At 48.0% G+C, this 21825-nt stretch overlaps 1 protein-coding gene across 1 annotated transcript in view; it reads left to right on the top strand.

Annotated features, from left to right (window-relative positions):
* The window catches only part of LOC133280762 (olfactory receptor 8U9-like), a 33821-nt gene extending 12304 nt beyond the window's left edge, over window positions 1-21517 (top strand). Inside the window, exon 2 of the mRNA XM_061475685.1 lies at window positions 20652-21517. Coding sequence (XP_061331669.1) covers window positions 20652-21517 — 866 coding nt within the window. The remainder of the gene's footprint in view (window positions 1-20651) is intronic.
* The last annotated feature ends 308 nt before the right edge of the window (window positions 21518-21825 follow it).

The raw sequence follows: 21825 nt of genomic DNA, 5'->3' as shown, positions 1-21825 counted from the left end.
CCTCTAGGAGCCCTCTAGGAGCCCTCTATGACTCCTCCAATATGACACCTCTATGATGCATCTATGACGCTTCTATGATGACTCTGTGCCCTGTCTATGACTCCGGTATGAGTGCTGTACGTCCCCACTATGATTCATCTATGACTCCTCTATGACCTCACTATGAGCCCTCTATGACTCCTCTAAGACTTTTCTATGACTCCTCTATGATACCCCTATGACTCCTACATGACTCCTCTATGACGCCTCCATGACTCTTCTATGAATTCTCTATGACTCCTCTAGACTTTATAACACAATTGCTCCTCTATGACTCCCCTATGACTTGCCTAGGACTCCTCTATGACTCCTCTATTACTCCTCTATGACTCAGCTATGACTCTTTTATGAATCCTCCGTGACTCCTCCATGACTCCTCTATGACCGCTCTATGACCCCTCTATGACTGGTCTATGAACTCTATATGACTCCTCTATGACTTCTCTATGACTCCTCTAGGTCTCCACTATGATTCCTCTGACTCCTCTATGGCACCTCAGACTCCTCTATGATTCCTCTATGACTTTTCTATGACTCCTCTATGACTCCTCTATGACTATATGACACCAGAGTAACTCGATGACTTCTATATGACTCCTCCAGGACTCCACCATGACAGCTATACCACTCCTCTATGACTCCACTATGACTCCTCCATGAGTCCTCCATGAATCCTTCAGGACTCCTCCATGACTCCTGAATGACTCCTTGTCCTGGGTTCAGCAGTAGCAGTCATTTTTCTCCTTCTTGGTAGCTGGTGCAGTGCAGTGTTTTGACTTTCGGCTTGGGAACAGAGCTGATAACAAGGATGTTTTGGTTTGGCCAAGGACTTTGTGAGCCTCATGCTCTGCCAGGGAGGAGGGGAAGCCAGGAGGAGGCAGAGACAGGACACCTGACCCAAACTGACCAAAGAGCTATTCCATACCACAGCACGTCATGCCCAGGATGTAACTGGGAGTTAGCTGGAAGGGCTGGGAGACTGCAGGGTTGGAGGAGGTATCGGTCGGTGCTTGGTCGGGCTGGGGGGGCGAGTTATCAGTTGGCTGGTGGTGAGGTGATGTATTCTCTTCCCTTGTTATTTCCTTTATCATTATTATTATTGGTGGTAGCAGTTGTGATCTGTGTTATACCTTAGTTACTAAACTGTTCATATCTCAACCTGTGCGAGTTGTATTCTTTTCGATTCTCCTCTCCGTCCCTCCGGGAGTAGGGGGAGGGAAAGAAGGGGGGGAAGTGAGTGAACGAGTTACCTGACTGGGTTTAAACCATGACACCAGTCATTGGGAACTTCCCCTGACTGCCAGGATTTCTCAAATATGACGGCCAGCGACTTCGCAACTTCATTCGCCAGCTCCTTCAGGACCCGCGGGTGGATCTCACATGGACTTGTGCACATTCAGATTTTTAAGATGGTCTCGAACCAGTCCCTCTCCTACAAGACAAAACCAGCCCAAAACCACCTTGTAATGCTTCTGCTATGGGATACAGGGTCAGAGCCTCAAAACAGCCTCTAACCACGCCAAAAACAGGCAAAAACCAGGCCAAAACACGCAAAGTAAAGCCCAAAACACGCCAAAACCACCCAAAATCACCTTGTCCTGCTTCTGCTGTGGGATACAGGGTCAGAGCCCAAAAAGAAACACAAAACAGGCCAAAAAAACCTCCCAAAACACCCCAAACCCACCTTGTTCTGCTTCTGCTATGGGATACAGGGTCAGAGCCCCGAAACAGCCCCAAAACAGGAGAAAAACAGAAGAAAATCACCCATAACCAGCCCCAAAACACCCCCAAACCAACCCAAAGCCACCTTGTTTTGCTTCTCCTATGGGATACAGGGTCAGAGCCCCCAAAATGGCCAAAACCAAACCAAAACACCCAAAAAATAGCCCAAAACCAACTTCTCCTGCTTCTGCTATGAGATACAGGGTCAGAGCCCCAAAACAGACCTAAAACAGGACAAAAAAAAAACCAAACCCCTCAAAACAGCCCCAAAACACCTCAAAACCAACTTGTCCCTCTTCTCCTATGGGATACAGGGTCAGAGAGCCAAAACAGATTCAAAAGAGGCCAAAAACAACCTAAAACACCCCAAAACCAGCCCAAACCCACCTTGTCTTGCTTCTGCTATGGGATACAGGGTCAGAGCCCCAAAATAAACCCCCAACCAACCCAAAACACCCAAAAAAACAGCCAAAAACCACCTTGTCCGGCTTCTGCTATGAGATACAGGGTCAGAGCCCCAAAACAGACCCAAAACCACCTTGTCCTGCTTCTCCTGTGGGATACAGGGTCAGAGCCTCAAAATAGCCCTAAAACTGGCCAAAACCAGGTGAAAACCAGGCCTAAAACCCCCAAGTAAACCCCAAAACAGGCCAAAACCACCCCAAAATCTCATCCTGCTTCTTCTGTGGGATACAGGGTCAGAGCCCCAGAACAGGCCAAAACCAGGCCAAAAACACTCCAAAATCCCCAAAACAGGCCCAAAACACCTCAAAACCACAATGTCCTGCTTCTCCTATGGGATACAGGGTCAGAGCCCCAAAACAGACCCAAAACCAGCCAAACACAACCCCCAAAACACCCGAAAAACCAGCCCAAAACCGCCTTCTCCTGCTTCTGCTATTGGATAGAAGGTCAGAGCCCCAGAACAGCCCCAAAACACCCAAAAAACAGGACAAATCCAGCCCAAAATCACCTTGTCCTGCTTCTCCTGTGGGATAAAGGGTCAGAGCCCCAAAACAGACCCAAAACAGGCCAAAAACACACCCCAAATCACACAAAAACACCCCTAAAACGGCCCAAACCTACCCCAAAACCACCTTCTCCTGCTTCTGCTATATGATACAGGGTCAGAGCCCCAAAACAGCCCCAAAACATGCCAAAAACAGTCAAAAACCCCCAAAACAGCCCCAAAACACCCCAAGCCACGTTGTCCTGCTTCTGCTATGGCATACAGGGTCAGAGCCGCAAACAGATCCAAAACAGCCCCAAAACAGACCAAAAACAGGTGAGAAACAGGCCAAAACACCCAAAGCAAACCGGAAACTGACCAAAACCACCCCAAAATAACCTTGTACTGCTTTTCCTATGGGACACATTTCAGAGCCCCAAAACAGACCAAAAACAGGCCAGAAACAACCCAAAACCCTGCCCAAAAGCACCTTGCCCTGCTTCTCCTATGGGATACAAGGTCAGAGCCGCAAAACAGATCCAAAACAGCCCCAAAACAGACCAAAACCAGGCGAAAAACAGGCCAACACACCCAAAGCAAACCGGAAACTGACCAAAACCACCCCAAAGTAACCTTGTCATGCTTCTCCTATGGGACACAGGTCAGAGCCCCAAAACAGACCAAAAACAGAACAAAACCACCCCAAAACCACCTTGTCCTGCTTCTCCTATGGGATACAGGGTCAGAGCCCCCAAACACCCCAAAACCAGCCCCAAAACACCCCAAAAGCAGCCCAAAACCACCTTGTCCTGCTTCTCCTGTGGGATACAGGGTCAGAGCCCCAAAACAGACCCAACACAGTACAAAAACACCCCAAAACACACCCAAACCACCCCAAAACCACCTTGCCCTGCTTCTCCTATGGGATACAGGGTCAGACTCTGAGAACAGCACCAAAACAGGCCAAAACCAGGCCAAAACCAAATAAAACACGCACAAAACAGTCCCAAAACAACACAAACCCAGCCCAAAACCACCTTGTCCAGCTTCTCCTTTGGGATACAGGGTCAGATCCCAAAAAAAGACGCAAAACAGGCCAAAAACAACACAGAACACCCCAAAACCCACCCCCAAAAAAACCTTGTTCTGCTTCTCCTATAGGATACAGGGTCAGAGACCCAAAACAGACCAAAACCAGTCCCAAAACAGGCCAAAACCAGGTGAAAACCAGCCCAAAACACGCAAAGCAAAGCCCAAAACAGGCCAAAACCATCCCAAAATCACCTTTTCCTGCTTCTCCTGTGGGATACAGGGTCAGAGCCCCAAAACAGACCCAAAAGAGGCCAAAAACATCCCAAAACACCCCAAAACCCACCCCAAAAATAACCTTGTCCTGCTTTGCACTGGGGGGGGTGGCACGTCAGCACCCCAAAACCAGCCCAAACCAGCCTAAAATACCCCAAAACCAGCCCAAAACAACCATAATACCCCAAAACCAGCCCAAAACAATCAAAGTGCCCAAAAACCAGCCCAAAACAGCCCAAAATACCCCCAAAGCCAGCCCCAAATCCCCCAAACCACCCCAAAACAGCCAAAATACCCCAAAACCAGCTCAAAACACCCCAAAATACCCCCAAAATAGCCCAAGACAGCCAAAATACCCCAAAACCAGCCCAAAACACCCCCAAATACCCCCAAACCAGCCCAAACCACTCCGAAGCACCCCTACAACACCCCGAAACACCTCCAAACCAGCCCAAAATACCTGCAAACAGCCCAAAACATCTCAAAACACAACCCACAGCTCTGCCACTCCCCCGGCCCCACAGCTTCCACGTCCTCGCATGAGGGTACTGCTTCACCTGAATCCCAGGCATCTCCATCACTCCCAACATTCCCACTGCTCCCAGGAGCCCTGAGACCCTTGAAGCATCCCATAACCCATCTGGTAATCAGAAACCCACCCCGCCCCAGCCGTCTCCATCCATCCCAGTAGCGCTAAGCCACCCCGAAACTACATGGTATCCCAAACCCCAACCAACCCCAGGCATCTCCATCCCTTCCAATCCCCTAAATGGTACCCCTAAACCATTCCAAAATCCACCTTGTACCCCAAATCCAAACAACGCAAGGCATCTCCAACCTAGATGGGAAACTAATAGGAGATGAGACTTATGGGATCAACATGTATCCCTTCATCCATTCATCCATCATCCATCACCCATCCATCCATCCATCCATCCATCATTCATCTTCCATCATCCATCATCCATTCATCCATCATCCATCCATCCATCCATCACCCATCTTCCATTCATCATCCATCCTTCCATCATCAATCATCCATCCATCACCAGTCTATCATCCATCCATCACCAGTCTATCATCCATCCATCCATTCATCCATCCATCCATCCATCCATCCATCCATCCATCCATCCATCCATCATCCATCCATCCCCAATCTATCATCCATCCATCCATCCATCCTTCCATCATCAATCATCCATCCATCACCAGTCTATCATCCATCCATCCATCCATCCATCCATCCATCCATCCATCCATCCATCCATCATCCATCCATCCCCAATCTATCATCCATCCATCCATCCATCCTTCCATCATCAATCATCCATCCATCACCAGTCTATCATCCATCCATCCATCCATCCATCCATCCATCCATCCATCCATCATCCATCCATCCCCAATCTATCATCCATCCATCCATCCATCCATCCTTCCATCATCAATCATCCATCCATCACCAGTCTATCATCCATCCATCCATCCATCCATCCATCCATCCATCCATCCATCCATCCATCATCCATCCATCCCCAATCTATCATCCATCCATCATCGATCCATCCAGTATCCATCATTTGTCATCCATCCATCCATCCATCCATCCATCCATCCATCCATCAGCCATCCATCCCCAATCTATCATCCATCCATTCATCCATCCATCCATCCATCCATCCATCCATCCATCCATCCATTCATCCATCATTTGTCTTCCATCCATACATTCATCCATCCATCCATCATACATTCATCCATTCATCCGTCCATCCATCCATCCATCCATCCATCCATCCATCCATCCATTCATCTTCAATCATCGATCCATCAACAATTCAGCATCCATCCATCATCCATGTTCCATCCATCATCCATCCATCCATCCATCCATCCATCCATCCATCATCCATCCATCCATCCATCCATCCGTCCATCCATCCATCATCCATCCATCCATCCATCCATCCATCCATCCATCCATCCATCCATCCCTGGTCCACCCCTGGTCCATGGCTCCCCCTGTTCCCCCCACAGAAGACTCCCCCGGGTGATTTCCCCCATGAGCCATCCAATCGCACAGAGGAAAGAATCCTTTAATGTGAGACTATGGTGGGAAAGGGACCTTGCATGCAGGTAAGATTCATTCCCATTGGACGTGCAGGGGTATGGGAACAAGGCACTGGAATGTGTTGCCCATCAAGGTTGTGAATGCTCCATCCCTGTCCGTGTTGAAGGCCAGGTTGGATGGAGCCTTGGGTGACACGGTTTAGTGTGAGGTGTCCCTGCCCATGGCAGGGGGTTGGAACTGAGTGAGGGCCCCATCTTCTCTGCAGCTTCTGATAGTGGCTGACAGCGGGCCACCAAGTGCCCCGTGCTTATGGGGCTGCTCTGCTCCCCTAGCACCATGGATGCAGGTGGCTTCCTGCATGCAAGCCCATGGCTGCCCTCCCATCAGATGAAGCCTGCGAGCGAGCGCTGCAGGTACGTGCTGAGGCAAAGGGGCAGCCCCGTCGGTCAGCCCCCAAGGAGCTGAGCCTAACTCTGCTGCATCCCCATCCCTGCATGCTGCCGCTGCTCCCCCATTAACAGTGTCCATCAAAGGATGGGGCTTCCCATGGCAAAGGGGCTGGAGGCTCCTCCGCTGCCAAGGTCCACCTGGAAATGCACAAGAGCAAGCTCTGGGACTGCTTGCAGGGATGGATCCATCAAAGCACAGGAAATGCAGGAAGATGCTCAACCTCTCCTGCTCACATTCCCGCTTTAGGGCAACACAGCTCCCAAAGCTGCCTTGCTGTGACATCACCCATCACGTATGACGTCACAAATCACCGGCGCTTACGTAACGCAGCCGGGTATAAAAGCAGGCCCGTCGCTGTGTCTGGGTCAGGAGGGAAGAGCTCTGCGAGCGGTTGGGTGTCATGCCCATTTGATGTCATTTTGTGCCGTACGGTGCCGTACTGTTGCGTACCGTACCGTGCCCTACCGTGCTGCGCCATTCCGTACCCTGCCCTACCGTTTCGTACCATGCCGTACCATTCCGTGCCGTACCGTACCATGTCATTTCATTTCATTTCATTTCATTTCATTTCATGTCATTTTGTGCCATACAGTGCCGTTCTGTACCGTATTGTGCCGTACTGTGCCACGCCATACCGTACCATGCCCTACCGTTTTGTATCGTGTCGTGCCGTTCCGTACTGTACCGTACCATATAATTTAATTATATGTAATTTCATTTCCTTTCCTTTCATTTCCATTTGATGTCATTTTGTGCTGCACAGTGCCGTACCGTTGCATACCGTACTGGGCTGTTCCGTGCCGCGTGATACCGTACCATGCCCTACCGTTTTGTACTGTGCCGTACCGTTCCGTGCTGTACCATACCATGTCATTTCATTTCATTTCATTTCATTTCATTTCATTTCATTTCATGTCATTTTGTGCCGTACGGTGCCGTACCGTTGTGTACTGTACTGTGCCGTACCGTGCCGCGACATACCGTACCATGCCCTACCGTTTCGTACCGTGTCGTACCGTTCCGTACCGTACCGTACCATATAATTTAATTATATGTAATTTCCTTTCCTTTCATTTCATTTCATGACCATTTGATGTCATTTTGTGCCGTACGGTGCAGTACCGTTGCGTAGTGTACTGTGCCGTTCTGTGCCGCGCAATACCATACCATGCCCTACTGTTTCGTACTGTGCCGTACCGTTCCGTGCCGTACCGTACCATGTCATTTCATTTCATTTCATTTCATTTCATTTCATGCCGTACTGTTGCGTACTGTACTGTGCCGTCCTGTGCCGCACGATACTGTACCATGACCTACCGTTTCGTACCATGCTGTACCGTTCCGTACCGTACCATACCATATAATTTAATCATATGTAATTTCATTTCATTTCATTTCATTTCATTTCATTTCATTTCATGTCCATTTGATGTCATTTTGTGCCGTATTGTGCTGTACCGTTCCGTGCCGTACCATACCATGTAATTTCATTTCATTTCATTTTATTTCATTTCATTTCATTTCATTTCCATTTGATTTCTTTTTGTGCCATACCGTGCCGTACCATTGCGTACCAGACCATGCTCTACCGCGCCGCGCGATACCATACCATGCCCTACCGTTTCGTACCGTGCCGTGCCGTACCATGTAATTTCATTTCATTTCATTTCATTTCATTTCATTTCATGTCCATTTGATGTCATTTTGTGCCATACAGTGCCATTCTGTACTGTACTGTGCTGTACCGTGCCGCGCCATACCGTACCATGCCCTACAGTATTGTGTCGTGTTGTTCCGTTCCGTACTGTACCGTACCATATAATTTAATTATATGTAATTTCATTTCCTTTCATTTCCATTTGATGTCATTTTGTGCCGTACGGTGCCGTACCGTTGCATACCGTACCGTGCTGTTCCGTGCCGTGCGATACCGTACCCTGCCCTACCGTTTTGTACCGTGCCGTACCGTTCCGTGCTGTACCGTACCATGTCATTTCATTTCATTTCATTTCATTTCATTTCATTTCATTTCATTTCCATTTGATGTCATTTTGTGCCGTACGGTGCAGTACCGTTGCGTAGTGTACTGTGTCGTTCCGTGCCGCGCGATACCGTACCATGCCCTACTGTTTCATACCGTGCCATACCGTACCATGTCATGTCATTTAATTTAATTTAATTTAATTTCATTTCATTTCATTTCATTTCATTTCATGCCGTACCGTTGCGTACTGTACTGTGCCGTACCGTGCCGCGCCATACCGTACCATGCCCTACCGTTTCCTACCATGCTGTACCGTTCCGTACCGTACCATACCATGTAGTTTAATTATATGTAATTTCATTTCATTTCATATCCATTTGATATCATTTTGTGCCGTACGGTGCCGTACCGTTGCATGCTGTACCGTGCCCTACCATGCCGCGCCTTACCGTACCATGCCCTACCCTTTCATATGGTGCCGTACCGTTCCGTGCCGTACCGTCCCATGTAATTTCATTTCATTTCATTTCATTTCATTTCATTTCATTTCATGTCCATTTGATTTCTTTTTGTGCCATACCGTGCCGTACCGTTGCGTACCAGACCATGCTCTACCGTGCCTTGCGATACCGTACCATGCCCTACCGTTTCGTGCCGTTCCGTGCCGTGCTGTACCGTACCATGTCATTTCATTTCATTTCATTTCATTTCATTTCATTTCATTTCATTTCATTTGATGTCATTTTGTGCCGTACCGTTCCGTAGTGTGCTGTGCCGTACCGTACTGCGCGATACCGTAGCATGCCCTACCATTTCGTACCATGCCATACCGTTCCGTACGGTACCGTACCATATAATTTAATTATATGTAATTTCCTTTCCTTTCATTTCCTTTCCTTTCCTTTCATTTCATTTCATTTCATTTCCATTTGATGCCATTTTGTCTTGTACGGTGCCGTACCGTTACGTACTGTACAGTGCCCTACTGTGCCGCACCATTCTGTACCCTGCCCTACCGTTTCATACCGTGCCGTACCGTTCCGTGCTGTACTGTACCATGACATTTCATTTCATTTCATTTCATTTCATTTCATGTCCATTTGATGTCATTTTGTGCCATACAGTGCCGTTCTGTACCGTATTGTGCCGTACCGTGCCGCGCCATACCATACCATGCCCTACCGTTTTGTATCGTGTCGTGCCATTCTGTACTGTACCATACCATATAATTTAATTATATGTAATTTCATTGCCTTTCCTTTCATTTCCATTTGATGTCATTTTGTGCCGTACCGTTGCGTACTGTACTGTGCTGTACCGTGCCGCGCGATACCGTACCATGCCCTACCGTTTCGTACCGTGTCGTACCGTTCCGTACCGTACCGTACCATATAATCTAATTATATGTAATTTCCTTTCCTTTCCTTTCATTTCATGTCCATTTGATGTCATTTTGTGCCGTACGGTGCAGTGCCGTTGCATAGTGTACTGTGTCGTTCCGTGCCGCGCGATACCGTACCATGCCCTACTGTTTTGTACCGTGCCGTACCGTTCCGTGCCGTACCGTACCATGTCATTTCTTTTCATTTCATTTCATTTCATGCCGTACCGTTGCGTACTGTACTGTGCCGTACCGTGCCGCGCCATACCGTACCATGCCCTACCGTTTCGTACCGTGCTGTACCGTTCCGTACAGTACCATACCCTATAATTTAATTATATGTAATTTCATTTCATTTCGTTTCATTTCATTTCATGTCCATTTGATGTCATTTTGTGCCGTACGGTGCCGTACCGTTGCATGCCGTACCGTGCCCTACCATGCCGCGCCTTACCGTACTATGCTCTACCCTTTCATATGGTGCCGTACCGTTCCGTGCCGTACCGTACCATGTAATTTCATTTCATTTCATTTCATTTCATTTCATTTCATTTCATGTCCATTTGATTTCTTTTTGTGCCATACCGTGCCGTACCGTTGCGTACCAGACCATGCTCTACCGTGCCGCACGATACCGTACCATGCCCCACCATTTCATACAGTGCCGTGCCGTACCATACCATGTAATTTCACTTCATTTCATTTCATTTCATTTCATTTCATTTCATTTCATTTCATGTCATTTTGTGCCGTACCGTTGCGTAGTGTACTGTGCTGTACCGTGCCGCACGATACCATACCATGCCCTACCGTGTCGTACCATGCCATACCGTTCCATACGGTACCCTACCATATAATTTAATTATATGTAATTTGATTTCCTTTCATTTCCTTTCATTTCATTTCATTTCCATTTGATGCCATTTTGTCTTGTACGGTGCCGTACCGTTACGTACCGCACTGTGCCCTACCATGCCGCACCATTCCGTACCCTGCCCTACCGTTTCATACTGTGCCGTATCGTTCCGTGCCGTACTGTACCATGACATTTCATTTCATTTCATTTCATTTCATTTCATGTCCATTTGATGTCATTTTGTGCCATACAGTGCCGTTCTGTACCGTACTGTGCCGTACCGTGCTGCGCTATACCGTACCATGTCCTACCATTTCGTACCATGCTGTACCGTTCCATGCCGTACCGTTCCGTGCCGTACCGTTCCGTACCGTACCGTACCATGTAATTTCCTTTCCTTTCATTTAATTTCATTTCATTTCATGTCCATTTGATGTCATTTTGTGCCGTACGGTGCCGTACCGTTGCGTACTGTGTCGTACCGTGCCGCGCTATACCTTACCATGCCCTACCGTTTCGTACCGTATCGTACCGTTCCGTACCGTACCGTACCATATAATTTAATTATATATAATTTCCTTTCCTTTCCTTTCCTTTCATTTCATTTCATTTCATTTTGTGCCGTACCGTGCCGTACCGTTGCGTACCGTACCATGCCCTACCGTTTCGTAATGTGCCGTACCATTTCATTTCATTTCATTTCATTTCATTTCATTTCATTTCATGTCCAGTTGATGTCATTTTGTGCCATACAGTGCCGTTCTGTACCGTACTGTGCCATACCGTGCCGCGCCATACCGTACCATGCCCTACCATTTCGTACCGTGTCATACCATGTCGTACCGTTCCGTACCATATAATTTAATTATATGTCATTTCATTTCATTTCATTTCATTTCCTTTCGTTTCATTTCATGTCCATTTGATGTCATTTTGTTTAATTTTATTTCATCCTCCTCATCTCATTGTATATCTCGTATCATATCACGTTACATATTATGTTTTGTCGTGTTATACCATGTTACATCATGTTACGGCGTCATATCAGATCATATAATTTCATTTCATTTCATTTCCATTTCATTGCATTTGTTTTCATTTCTCCTCCTTCTCATTTTCTTTCCCCCTGTCCTCTCCGAAAATACTGTATCATGTAATGCCATATCAAATTATATATCATATATATCATGTCATAATCTATCATATAATAACCATCCTATCATTTTATTTCATTTCATTTACCTTTCATGTCGTATCATTTTACGTTATATCATAATTTACTTTAATTTACTTTGATTTAATTTCCATTTCCATTTCCTTTCCATTCACATCATGTCTTCTCACGCTGTATCAAATCATGTTATGTTATAGCATCATATCAGTTCCCGTTATTTCTTCCTTCTCATTTCATCTCATCTCAACTCCTCTAAACTCATCCTGCATCCTCCCATTTCATCTCATTCATCTCCTCTCTTCTCCTCTCTGAAAATATATCATTTCATATCATATTATATTGTATGATATAGTTTCATTTCCATTTCATTTCATTTCATCCTTCTCCTCTCCTCTCCTCTCATCTGATCTCATCACATCACATCGAATTGCATCACATCTCAACTGCTCTCACCTCATTGAATCTCACATCACCTCATCTTGTCTCATCTCGTATCCTCTCCAAAAATATACCATTTTGTATCATATCATATAATTTCATTTTCCTTTCTTTTCTTTTAATTTTATTTTATTTCATTTCATGTTCATCTGACGTAATCTCATTGAATTTCATTTCATCCTCCGCATCCCTTCCTTTCTCTTCTCTCTCTTCTCTTCTCTTCTCTTCTCTTCTCTTCTCTTCTCTTCTCTTCTCTTCTCTTCTCTTCTCTTCTCTTCTCTTCTCTTCTCTTCTCTTCTCTTCTCTTCTCTTCTCTCCTCTCCTCTCCTCTCCTCTCCTCTCTCCTCTCCTCTCCTCTCCAGACCCACATGTGGGGGTCCCAGCCCCACATACAAGGAGGACATGGGGGGCAGGTCTCCATATGGGGGAGGGGGGGTCCCTGTACCTGATGGGGGGTGCTCCTCCGCAGCCTCTCCAGGGGTAGGGGGGAGTCAGGGTTCAGCACCAGCTCCGTGAGGGAGTATAGGGACATGGCCCTTTGCACTGGGGGGGTGGCACTTCAGCACCCCAAAACCAGCCCAAACCAGCCTAAAATACCCCCAAACCAGCCCAAAATCCCCCAAAACAGCCCAAAACAGCCAAAATACCCCCAAACCAGCCCAAACCAGCCCAAAATACCCCAAAACCAGCCCAAAACAGGTAAAATACCTCCAAACCAGCTCAAAATACCCCTAAACAAGCCCAAACCAGCCCCAAATACCCCAAAACCAGCCCAAACCAGCCTAAAGTACCCCAAAAGCAGCCCAAAACAGCCCATAAAATACACCCAAACCAGCCCAAAATACCCCCAAACTAGCCCTAAACACTGCAGAACACTCCAAAACACCCACAATGCAGTCTGAAACACCCCAAACCCAGCCCCAAAACACCCCAAAACATCCCTGAAACAGCTCAAAAAAAAAACCCAAAACCAGCCCAAACCCCCTCCACAACAGTTTAACACCCCCAAAACAACCTGAAACAATCCTAAATGCCCTCAAAACACCACGAATCACCCCAAAACACCCCTAAAAGTGCCCAAACCACCCAAGGCAGCCCAAAGCACCCTGAAAACCAGGCAAAACAGCCCCAAAACTGATGAAAGAACCTGTTTGTAATAGATTGATTTGGGTTTGGACCATTGCAAGGTAAGGCAAGGACAGTCTAGGACAGGTAATGCAAGGCCAGGTAAGGCCTGGTAAGTAAGGCAATGCAAGGCAAGGCAATGCAAGGCCTCTCCAGGACAGGCAATGCTAGGCCAGGTAATGCACTGCAAGGCAAGGCAAGGCCAGTCCAGGACAGTCAACGGAAGGCCAGGTAAGGCAAGTGTCCTGGGTTCAGCAGTAGCAGTCATGTTTTTTCCTTTGTGTTAACTGGTGCAGTGCTGTGTTTTGACTTCTAGTTTGAGAACAGTGTTGGTGAAGCCGATGTTTTCGGTTGTTGCTAAGTGATGTTTACCCTGACCAAGGACTCTGTGAGGCTCATGCTCTGCCAGGGAGGAGGGGAGGCTGTGAGGAAGCAGAGACGGGGCGCCTGACCCGGGCTAGCCGGGGAGGTATTCCATACCACAGCACGTCATGCCCGGGGTGGGGGGTAACTGGGAGTTACCTGGAAGGACAGGGGCTTCCGGGTGGAACTCGCTTTCTTGGCCGGTGGTATCGTATTCTCTTCTCTTGTTATTTTCCCTTATCATTGTTTTAGCTGATAGTAGCGGTGGTGATTTGTTGCTGGACTGTTCTTGTCTCAACCCGTAGGAGTTGCACTCTCTCGATCCTCCTCCCCGTTCCTCCGGGAGCGGGGAAGGGGAGAGCCCCGGTGCAGGGTGGGGGGGGGGGAGACGGACACGGACCTTGATTGTTGTCAGCTCGGCACCACTCACTGGGAGTGAGTGAACAAGTTACCTGACTGGGTTTAAACCACGACAGTTCTTTTTGGCGCCCAACGTGGGGCTCGAGGGGTTGAGATAAGAACAGATCTGACTGGATTGATAGTCACTCGTCACAATGCTGATTTATTGGCTCTCAAGGTTTTTCCTCTTGATCTCACAGTTTCAGTATATCATATCTTACGTCCATCCGGTATTGGCTGTATTAGTGTTTTTCAAGTGTGGGGCTTGGGCTAAGGTTTTTATCCCATTGTACTTTATGGTAATGACTTGTAATACAATAGAATCATTGATCATGAAACTGATCTGGCTTATGTTCCCAGTGTGGTCACCACCTTTATACTTTGGGAGGTATATGATGGAGGTGCTTAGCAATTACACATCTTTTTTCTCCTTCTCAGGTGCTCAACCTGTGAAGGAGACATCCTTTTACCCTCCTAGTCGTCCCCCCAGACCATTTACATTTGAGAGTTTTGAATTTTTTGAATGGCCTTTTAATGCTGTTGAGACTTCTTTGCTGATGGTGATGGGAATCACCATGCTAACACGCATACAGAGTGTGTTTTGCCCACTACTGATTTCAAGAGTTAAGCAGATTCAGGTTTGGGTCTTGTCTGGGGTCAAACGACGATGTAGGAGGACCGAGAGATTTTCCCAGAGGCTGGACAGCCATGAGTGGCAGGGTGTGTGGGATAGTATGGGCAAGTATCTAGGTCAGTGGGCCCCTCCAGTATTTTGGAATTTCACTACCGAACAACTGCAAAATCCAGAAGAATTAGTAAAACACTTAAATGAGGTGTGTGGTCATTCTGGCCATACCAGAGATGGACAAATCACGGCAACGTGCTGGGGCTTGGCCTATGCTTACAGGGCCTTGTTCAACACTATCCAGCACCTTCAAAAGGAAAAGAATGTCGGCGGATTTGAGGGCAAAGTGACAGTCGCTACTCAAACTTTGGCTGCAATGAACTGCGCAGCTACCCCAGTGGCAAGTACAGCAGTTGCTCAAACTTCAACTGCAACAGACAGCGCGGTTACCCCAGCTCCAAGCACGGTAGCTACACCACCCCCAGCAACAAGTACAGTCGCTACTCAAACCACAGTGATAATCACTGCAGCCAAACCAGAGGACCAATTCGTACCAATATCAGTTGCCCCTGTACGCAAGAGAACAAGCAAAAAGGAGGCAAAAAGGGTGAAGCGAGATGAAGAACCAATGAATTCACCACCCGGTCCAGAATCTGATCAGGAGTCATCATCACATGACGAAGAAGAAGAAGAAGAGGTAACTTCTCGACCTCGGACCTCAACCGAGCTGCGGAATATGCGAAAAGATTTTACCCGTCAACCAGGGGAGCACATCATCACCTGGTTACTCCGATGCTGGGACAATGGGGCCGATGGTCACGAACTAGAAGGTACAGAAGCCAAGCAGCTGGGATCACTTGCTAGAGAAGGGGGAATTGACAAAGCAATTGCAAGAGAGAAAAAGTCCCTCAGCCTTTGGAGGAGGCTCTTGGCAGCTGTGAAAGAAAGGTTTCCGTACAAGGACGATGTTACGAGTCGTTCGGCCAAGTGGACTACTATAGACAAAGGCATCCAGTCTCTGAGGGAATCGGCCATCATAGAGATGATCTATCACATCAAGCCGAATAACGGGGATACACCTATAGATCCAGATGAAGTTGAATGTACACGACCCATGTGGCGAAAACTTACACGGAATGCACCGTCATCATATGCCCATTCATTGGCAACAGTGACCTGGAATGACATAGTACCACTAACAGTGGATGAAATGGTTCATAAACTCCGAGAGTTCGAAGACAATCTCACTCCTTCCATCATCTCAGCTGTGAAAAAACTGTCCCAGGACCTCGACAAATTGAGGGACGATCTATCTGATTTATCCAGCTCCTCACGTGTACCAACACATGTCTCAGCTATTAACAAAAGACGTCCTATTATTCAAGAGAGGAGATACAGAAGGTATACGCCACGGGGTACCCTATGGTTTTACCTGCTGGATCACGGAGAAGACATGACAAAGTGGGATGGAAAACCTACTTCAGCTTTGGAGGAACGGGTGAGTGAACTGAAGAGGGGAGCAAGGGCCAAGACTGATCGTCCCATGAGAGCTACGGCTTCAGTCTCTGGTGAGCAGTTTCCCAGATGGAGTGGAAGAGCTGATTTTACTCCAGCTCCTGTGATAACGAAGAATAATCCCTTTCAACACGACTTAAGTATCCAATGCTGTGACGACCATTAGAGGGGCCCTGCCTCCAGCCAGGTGGAGGTAGGGGACAATCGGATTTACTGGGCTGTGTGGATCAGATGGCCTGGCACATCAGTCCCACAGAAGTATAAGGCTCTAGTAGATACCGGTGCACAGTGTACCCTGATGCCATCAAGCTGTCAAGGGGTGGAACCCATCTATATTTCTGGAGTAATAGGAGGATCCCAAGAGTTGACTGTGCTGGAGGCTGAAATCAGCCTGACTGGGAGGGAGTGGCAAAAGCACCCTATTGTGACTGGTCCAGAGGCTCCATGCATCCTCGGCATAGACTACCTCAAGAGAGGGTACTTCAAAGACCCAAAAGGGTACCGGTGGGCTTTTGGTATTGCTGCTTTGGAGACTGAGGAAATTGAGCAGCTGTCCACCTTGCCTGGTCTCTCAGAAGATCCCTCTGCTGTGGGGTTGCTGAAAGTTGAAGAACAACAAGTGCCAATTGCGACCACAACAGTGCACCGGCGGCAATATCGCACCAACCGAGACTCCCTGATTCCCATCCATCAGCTGATCCGTAGACTGGAGAGTCAGGGGGTGATCAGCAGGACCCGCTCACCCTTCAATAGCCCCATATGGCCAGTGCGAAAGTCTAATGGAGAATGGAGACTAACAGTAGACTATCGTGGCCTGAATGAAGTCACACCACCATTGAGTGCTGCCGTACCGGACATGCTAGAACTTCAGTATGAACTAGAGTCAAAGGCAGCCAAGTGGTATGCCACGATTGATATTGCCAATGCATTTTTCTCCATTCCTTTGGCAGCAGAGTGCAGGCCACAGTTTGCTTTTACTTGGAGGGGTGTCCAGTTCACTTGGAACCGACTGCCCCAGGGGTGGAAACACAGCCCTACCATTTGCCATGGACTGATCCAGACTGCACTGGAACAGGGGCAAGCTCCAGAACACCTGCAATACATTGATGACATTATTGTGTGGGGCGATACAGCGGAAGAAGTCTTTGAGAAAGGGAGGAAAATAATCCAAATCCTGCTGAAAGCCGGTTTTGCCATAAAACGGAGTAAGGTCAAGGGACCTGCACAGGAGATTCAATTTTTGGGAATAAAATGGCAAGATGGACGTAGACAGATCCCCACAGATGTGATCAACAAGATAACAGCAATGTCTCCACCAACTAATAAGAAAGAAACGCAAGCTTTCTTGGGTGCAGTGGGGTTCTGGAGAATGCACATCCCAAATTACAGTTCGATTGTAAGCCCTCTCTATCATGTGACCCGGAAGAAGAATGATTTTAAATGGGGCCCTGAGCAGCAACAAGCCTTTGAGCAAATTAAACGCGAGATAGTTCATGCAGTAGCCCTTGGACCAGTCCAGACCGGGCCAGATGTAAAAAATGTGCTGTACACTGCAGCTGGGGAGAACGGTCCTACCTGGAGCCTCTGGCAGAAAGCTCCAGGGGAGACTCGAGGTCGACCCCTCGGCTTTTGGAGTCGGGGATACAAAGGATCTGAGGCCAGCTATACCCCAACTGAGAAAGAGATACTGGCAGCCTATGAAGGGGTTCGAGCTGCTTCGGAAGTGATTGGCACTGAAGCACAGCTCCTCCTGGCACCCCGGCTGCCCGTGCTGGGCTGGATGTTCAAAGGCAGGGTCTCCTCTACACATCATGCAACTGATGCTACATGGAGTAAATGGGCTGCACTAATTACACAACGAACTCGAATAGGAAATCCCAGTCGTCCAGGCATTCTAGAAGTCATCATGGACTGGCCAGAGGGCAAAGATTTCGGAATGTCACCAGAGGAGGAGGTGGTGCGTGCTGAAGAGGCCCCACCATATAATAAACTGTCAGAAAGTGAAAAGCAGTATGCCTTGTTTACTGATGGCTCTTGCCGTATTGTGGGAAAGCATCGGAGATGGAAGGCAGCTGTATGGAGTCCTGGACGACAAGTTGCAGAAACTGCTGAAGGAGAGGGTGAATCGAGTCAATTTGCCGAGGTGAAAGCCATCCAGCTGGCCCTGGACATTGCTGAACGAGAAAAGTGGCCAGTACTTTATCTCTATACTGACTCATGGATGGTGGCAAATGCCCTGTGGGGGTGGTTGAAGCAATGGAAGCAGAACAACTGGCAACGCAGAGGTAAACCCATCTGGGCTGCTGCACTGTGGAAAGATATTGCTGCCCGGGTGCAGAACCTGGTGGTGAAGGTACGTCATGTAGATGCCCATGTACCCAAGAGTCGGGCCACTGAGGAACGCCAGAACAACCAACAAGTGGATAAAGCGGATAAGATTGAAGTGGCTCAGATGGACTTAGATTGGCAACATAAAGGTGAATTATTTCTGGCCCGGTGGGCCCATGACACTTCAGGCCATCAGGGCAGAGATGCAACATACAGATGGGCCCGTGACCGAGGGGTGGACTTAACAATGGACACTATTGCCCAGGTTATTCATGAGTGTGAAACATGTGCTGCAATTAAACAAGCCAAGCGGTTAAAGCCTCTTTGGTATGGAGGACGATGGTTGAAGTATAAATATGGGGAGGCCTGGCAGATTGACTATATCACACTGCCACCAACCCGCCAAGGCAAGCGCCATGTGCTTACCATGGTGGAAGCAACCACCGGGTGGCTGGAAACATACGCTGTGCCCCATGCCACTGCCCGGAACACTATCCTGGGCCTTGAGAAACAGATTTTGTGGCGACACGGCACCCCAGAGAGAATTGAATCAGACAATGGGACTCATTTCCGGAATAACCTTATAGATATTTGGGCCAAAGAGCATGGCATTGAGTGGGTATATCACATCCCCTACCATGCACCAGCCTCTGGGAAAATCGAACGGTACAATGGGCTGTTAAAAACTACACTGAGAGCGATGGGTGGGGGAACTTTCAAGCATTGGGATACACATTTACCAAAGGCCACCTGGTTGGTCAACACCAGAGGATCTGCCAACAGGGCTGGCCCAGCCCAGTCAGAACTTTTACATATTGTAGAGGGGGACAAAGTTCCCGTGGTGCATATGAAGAATTTGCTGGGGAAGACAGTCTGGGTTATTCCTGCTTCAGGTAAAGGCAAACCCACTCGTGGGATTGCTTTTGCTCAGGGACCTGGATATACTTGGTGGGTAATGCGGGAAGATGGGGAAGTCCGATGTATACCTCAAGGGGATTTGATTTTAGGGGAAAACAGCCAGTGAACTCAATTGTATACTGTTGCCTGCTGTGTAATGCTTTTATAGCCCATCAACTAGATTGACCTGGAGACAGCGACTGGCCCTGACTTCCCTCCAGCCATCATCCCAACAGAGAATGAACTTGGAACATCATGGACCGAATGGACTCGGCAGCATTATCGGGATTGGTCCATGCACTAAGAAAATGATTTTTTTTCCTCTTGGTCTGTATGTATATGGATGTATATATGTGGGAGAGCGATGGTGTATTGAAAATGTGGGATCTGAGCACGACGTGAATGGTATGGAATAAGGGGTGGATAATGTCCTGGGTTCAGCAGTAGCAGTCATGTTTTTTCCTTTGTGTTAACTGGTGCAGTGCTGTGTTTTGACTTCTAGTTTGAGAACAGCGTTGGTGAAGCCGATGTTGTCGGTTGTTGCTAAGTGATGTTTACCCTGACCAAGGACTCTGTGAGGCTCATGCTCTGCCAGGGAGGAGGGGAAGCTGTGAGGAAGCAGAGACGGGGCTCCTGACCCGGGCTAGCCGGGGAGGTATTCCATACCACAGCACGTCATGCCCGGGGTGGGGGGTAACTGGGAGTTACCCGGAAGGACAGGAGCTTCCGGGTGGAACTCGTTTTCTTGGCCGGTGGTATCATATTCTCTTCCCTTGTTATTTTCCCTTATCATTGTTTTAGCTGATAGTAGCGGTGGTGATTTGTTGCTGGACTGTTCTTGTCTCAACCCGTAGGAGTTGCACTCTCTCGATCCTCCTCCCCGTTCCTCCGGGAGCGGGGAAGGGGAGAGCCCCGGTGCAGGGTGGGGGGGGGGGGGAGACGGACACGGACCTTGATTGTTGTCAGCTCGGCACCACTCACTGGGAGTGAGTGAACAAGTTACCTGACTGGGTTTAAACCACGACAGTGGGGAACTTTGGCATTATCATCTTGGTGCGGGTGTCTCCCAGCCTCCACACCCCCATGTACTTCTTCCTCACCCATTTTGCCTTCACTGACATCTGCTATTCCACAGTCATCTCCCCCAGGATGCTGGCAGACCTGTTATCAGAGGACAAAACCATTTCTTTCACTGGCTGCATGATGCAGTTCCTCACCTTTGCTTTCTTTGCTATTAGTGAGTGTCACCTCCTGGCCATGATGGCCTACGATAGGCACATTGCTATCTGCCATCCTCTGCTTTATGTGACCATCATCTCCAGCCGTGTCTGCTGGCAGCTGGTAGCATTATCTTACCTATTTGCCTTCCTCACTGCCATCACCTACACTTGGTGCACGTTTGGAGGTTCCTTCCGTGGTCCCAACAGCATTGACCACTTCTTCTGCGAGCTTTTCCCTGTGCTAAAGCTTGTGTGCTCTGACACTCACAGCAGTGAGATGGTCATCTTTGCCTTCGTCACCATCAATGCGGTGGGTGCAATCGTGGTTATTTTTCTCTCCTACATGTCTATCATCCACACTGTGCTGAGGATGTGCTCAGCACAGAGCAGGGCCAGAGCCTTCCACACCTGTGCCTCCCATTTGATGGCTGTTTCCATGTACTTTGGGACAGGATTCTTCATGTACCTACAACCTCCTTCTAGCCACAGGAGCCTGGATAAGGTGGCCTCCATCTTCTATGCTGTGCTCATCCCCATGCTCAACCCCTTCATCTACAGCCTGAGGAACAGGGAGGTGAAGGGGTCTCTGGTGAAATGCGGGAGGAGGATTTTCAGCTGCTGGCAACACAGAAGCTTTCTGTCATCCAGGACACGAACAGTTCATCTCAAGTGAGAAAGCCTATGGGGCACTAAAACAATGGAATTTTTCCCAATACTCCCCATGATTTGATGTAGATCCTTCCATGCTTCCTGCACAAAACTCAATTACAGTTTTTAATGAGATATAGATCCCCCAAATCCCAATTCCCTTCCTTGGAAGGAAACCAAAAGGAGAGGCACCTCATACTTCATTTCACTTCATAGTTAGTAGCCTGTAGGAAGAAATTACCCTCAATTATCCCAGGCCTCTTTTCCTCACAGAAAACACCAATCAGCTTTATTCAGTTATAACTTTTGTCACTGATAAATATCTATTTTTCT

This window comes from Pezoporus flaviventris, unplaced genomic scaffold (assembly GCF_033815535.1).
Source record: "Pezoporus flaviventris isolate CSIRO_AGI_PZ_B2104156 unplaced genomic scaffold, CSIRO_AGI_Pfla_v1 ptg000088l, whole genome shotgun sequence".
In the NCBI taxonomy this organism is placed as follows: domain Eukaryota; kingdom Metazoa; phylum Chordata; class Aves; order Psittaciformes; family Psittacidae; genus Pezoporus; species Pezoporus flaviventris.
The sequence above is the reverse complement of the archived record's forward strand: the minus strand, read 5'-3'. Positions and strand labels throughout refer to the sequence as shown.